The following is a 3,415-nucleotide window of genomic DNA, read 5'->3' on the forward strand; positions in this document are numbered from 1 at the left end:
GATATCAGCAACAGGATAATTCAGATAAAGTTTCAGAAAAATTCATGTGCTTATCCAGACACTCCCCTCTCCAGTTGTGAAACTGAGTAACCATGTAGATTCAGCTAGTCTGTTTCCCTATCTATCTGAACTTGTTCTCCAAAGTTGGGAACTGAAGAGATGTCGACAGCAAGGGATGATCCTAAACGGCAAGCTCTGATGAATCTACCAAATGTGCTCTTGACTAGGGGTCACCCAGTTTTTCTAAAGCAAGCCTGCAGTGTGTTTTGTTTTTCCTACTTACAGTTAGTGTATCGACCCTATGGACAAATTTTGGCCATGTCAGCCCTGTAACACATACCTGTCTTGGAAAGAAGCTTTTAAGTTCCTGTTTGCATTTCCAAAGGGGTTAGCAATGAACCTTGAACTCCCTGCTAACAGGGTCCAGAACCAGTGCTTCTGCCTATGGGTACAGGAGGGTGAACAAGACCAGTGCCCTCAACTCCGTTTGTCTTCATCTGTAATTTTTAAGCAAACGATTGATTCCTATCAGATCAGTCATATCTTCTTAACCCAATTTGACTAGCCCTGTGGGTTTTACTATGCATTTTCTGGCCCTTTTAGTCCTAACTAGGCATACAATACACCAACCTCCCCTCCCCTCCCCTCCCCTCTGATCGGCTTCTGGACTGGCTACTCATCTCCTGCTCATGCTGTTCTCTCCATTTTAAAAACTTTAACACTAAATCTCAGATGCCAAAATAACCGTTGCAAGAAAGACAAAATGTATTATACAAGACTGTTCTGGTAAGACTGTGTTTTAATTGCCTATGACACAGATATATCACATAATGGCTCAAAAATAATAGTCTAGCAAAGATTAAAGGAAAACCGATGAAAATGAGCTGTGAATCCTTAATTTGATGTAAGCTTCCGGCAAAAAAAATCAGGGATTAGAATCATTTCAAAATTGTGTCTTCAAAACTAGTATCCTTGGGCTTCCCTGGTGGTGCAGTGGTTGAGAGTCTGCCTGCCGATGCAGGGGACACGGGTTCGTGCCCCGGTCCGGGAAGATCCCATATGCCGCGGAGCGGCTGGGCCCCTAAGCCATGGCCGCTGAGCCTGTGCGTCCGGAGCCTGTGCTCCCCAACGGGAGAGGCCACAACAGTGAGAGGCCCGTGTACCGCAAAAAACAACAACAACCAAAAAAACTAGTATCCTTTACTATCTGTCTTTTATTCATTTTGCTGTGATACAACTAAAAAGGCCTGCAAATACTCCCCTGGGTCTCAGGTAACAGTTTTCCAAGAGCAAAATATCACTTTCTCTGTACAGTGAACGCCGGCATTTGGATGGGCTGGATCGGGTGGACAGGCTGGAACACTGGCTTCTTTCTCATTTCAGAGAGTGTTTTCACTGCAGGGAGCAGCTGATTCCTTTTGATGATCTGTAAGGCCAGCTGGGTATTACCTATAAAAACACTTCCCATCACAAAAAAAGCATGTAACAATACCAACACATACAAAGCAAGCCGTCAGAATCCCACAAGGGGGTAAAAGGTGATGGAGAAGAGCAGTGGTCTGCAACCTTTGCTATACACTGGAATCATGTAATGCCCACTGCACCATCCCCAGAAATTCTGATTTAAGAAATTTCGTGTGTGAACTGGGTGACGGGATTTTTAAAAGCTTTGCACTGATTCTGAGGTGGAGCCCAGTTTGAGAACTTGTCTACAGGTGGACTGCGCAAAAGAAGGGCTCTAAGACCATGCACTAACCCTACCACACCTTTTAGGAGGACAAGGCCTGCTGGGTGCCAGGCACTTAATGCTCCTTCTTCACCTATAAAAAGAGGGGAGGGGGCTTCCCTGGTGGCACAGTGGTTGCGCGTCCGCCTGCCGATGCAGGGGAACCGGGTTCGCGCCCCGGTCTGGGAAGATCCCACATGCCGCGGGGCGGCTGGGCCCGTGAGCCATGGCCGCTGGGACTGCGCGTCCGGAGCCTGTGCTCCGCAACGGGAGAGGCCACAGCAGAGGGAGGCCCGCATACCACAAAAAAAAAAAAAAAAAAAAAAAGGGGAGCCTTGGAAGGATTTCAGCAAGGGGGTATGACTAAGAACTCTTAAAACTTCTGTCCCCTCTCATTTCCCCCATTCAGTTCTCCTTTTCTACTTCATGCCTTCTCTTATGTAGGGCCCACAGCCTTTCTTCCAGTAAGCTACATCCTGGAGGTTGTATATGCCCCAGAGGCATGACCTGGATTTAGGTCTGAATAAAAAATTCTCAGCAGGAACTGGCTTACTGTAAAACTCATTAACAACAACTATGTTTAAAACACTAAGGTATACAACTCAAACCCACTGCATTCTGACTCAGGTTCTCAATTAGAGTCATTTGGATGCCTAAGAGAAAGGTTAATTAGTAGAGATTAATTATAATTGTCAGAAGTTATGCTATTCTCCATTTTCACAGATAAAAGGAAATATGCTTAACCTGCAAGAAGTAGGAATTTGCAAGATACCAAAAACTCCCTCGCTACATTTTTGTTTAGAAGAACTTGATGGGTAATACCTCTTAAATTTTGAAGAGAAAAAGCAGACACCAAAAATCTCAGGCTCCTTGCAGGGCTCCAGTCCTAACTCAAGAGAAGAATCACTCACCATTCTGCAGCTCAAGGTAGACGGCCAGCAGGATGGCTTCAGGGGGCACCTCTTTAGGATGGATCATTGAGGCCGCCTTTGCTCAAAACAAAAAAGAGACCCATGAAAAACTGATAGCTTAAGATATAAACTCCAAGTAACGTCCAAAAAAAAAAAAAAAGGAATGTCAACCTACCAATGACAAATTAGCAAACTTACTCAACCTCACTGGGACACTATAGTTCTGCTCGGATGGTCCTCAGCTGTCTTTGTCTTTTTTTTTAAAGCTACTTCATTATAACTTTTATTTAATCTAATTTAAATATTTATGTTTTCGGCTGAGCTGGGTTTTCATTGCTGCAAGTGGTCTTTCTCTGGTTGTGGCGAGTGGGGGCTACTCTTTGTTGCAGTGCGTGGGCTTCTCATTGCGGTGGCTTCTCTTGTGGCAGAGCATGGGCTCTAGGCACACGGGCTTCAGTAGTTGCAGAACGTGGGCCTTAGAGCGCAGGCTCAGTAATTGTGGCGCAGGCTCAGTAGTTGCTCTGCGGCATGTGGGATCTTCCCAGAACAGGGATTGAACCCGTATCCCCTGCACTGGCAGGTGGATTCTTAACCACTAGACCACCAGGGAAGTCCAGCTGTCTTTGGCTTGATCCCTTCCGATTAAATTAGACATGTTATTTTTAGTTAAATATTTATCTTCCCTTGCCTAATCCATAATGAGTTCTTAATAGGAGAAGCTTTCCTTCCCTCTTGGTTTTCTTCTATCTCTTGGCTGTATTTTTTTTTTTTTTTTTTT

General features: G+C 45.0%; 1 protein-coding gene across 2 annotated transcripts in view; it reads right to left on the reverse strand.

The window, feature by feature from the left end:
• Window positions 1-877: 877 nt before the first annotated feature.
• Window positions 878-3,415, reverse strand: part of CNOT10 (CCR4-NOT transcription complex subunit 10) — a 69,007-nt gene continuing 66,469 nt past the window's right edge. Inside the window, exons 18-19 of one of the 2 annotated variants that reach the window (XM_024116525.3) lie at window positions 2,638-2,713; window positions 878-1,449 (exon numbers count right to left, since the gene is read on the reverse strand). In XM_024116525.3, coding sequence (XP_023972293.1) covers window positions 1,298-1,449; window positions 2,638-2,713 — 228 coding nt within the window. In that variant the 3' untranslated portion in view covers window positions 878-1,297. The remainder of the gene's footprint in view (window positions 1,450-2,637; window positions 2,714-3,415) is intronic. The other variant, XM_007125246.4, reaches the window with a different exon arrangement.

This window comes from Physeter macrocephalus, chromosome 18 (genome assembly GCF_002837175.3).
Source record: "Physeter macrocephalus isolate SW-GA chromosome 18, ASM283717v5, whole genome shotgun sequence".
Lineage (NCBI taxonomy): Eukaryota > Metazoa > Chordata > Mammalia > Artiodactyla > Physeteridae > Physeter > Physeter macrocephalus.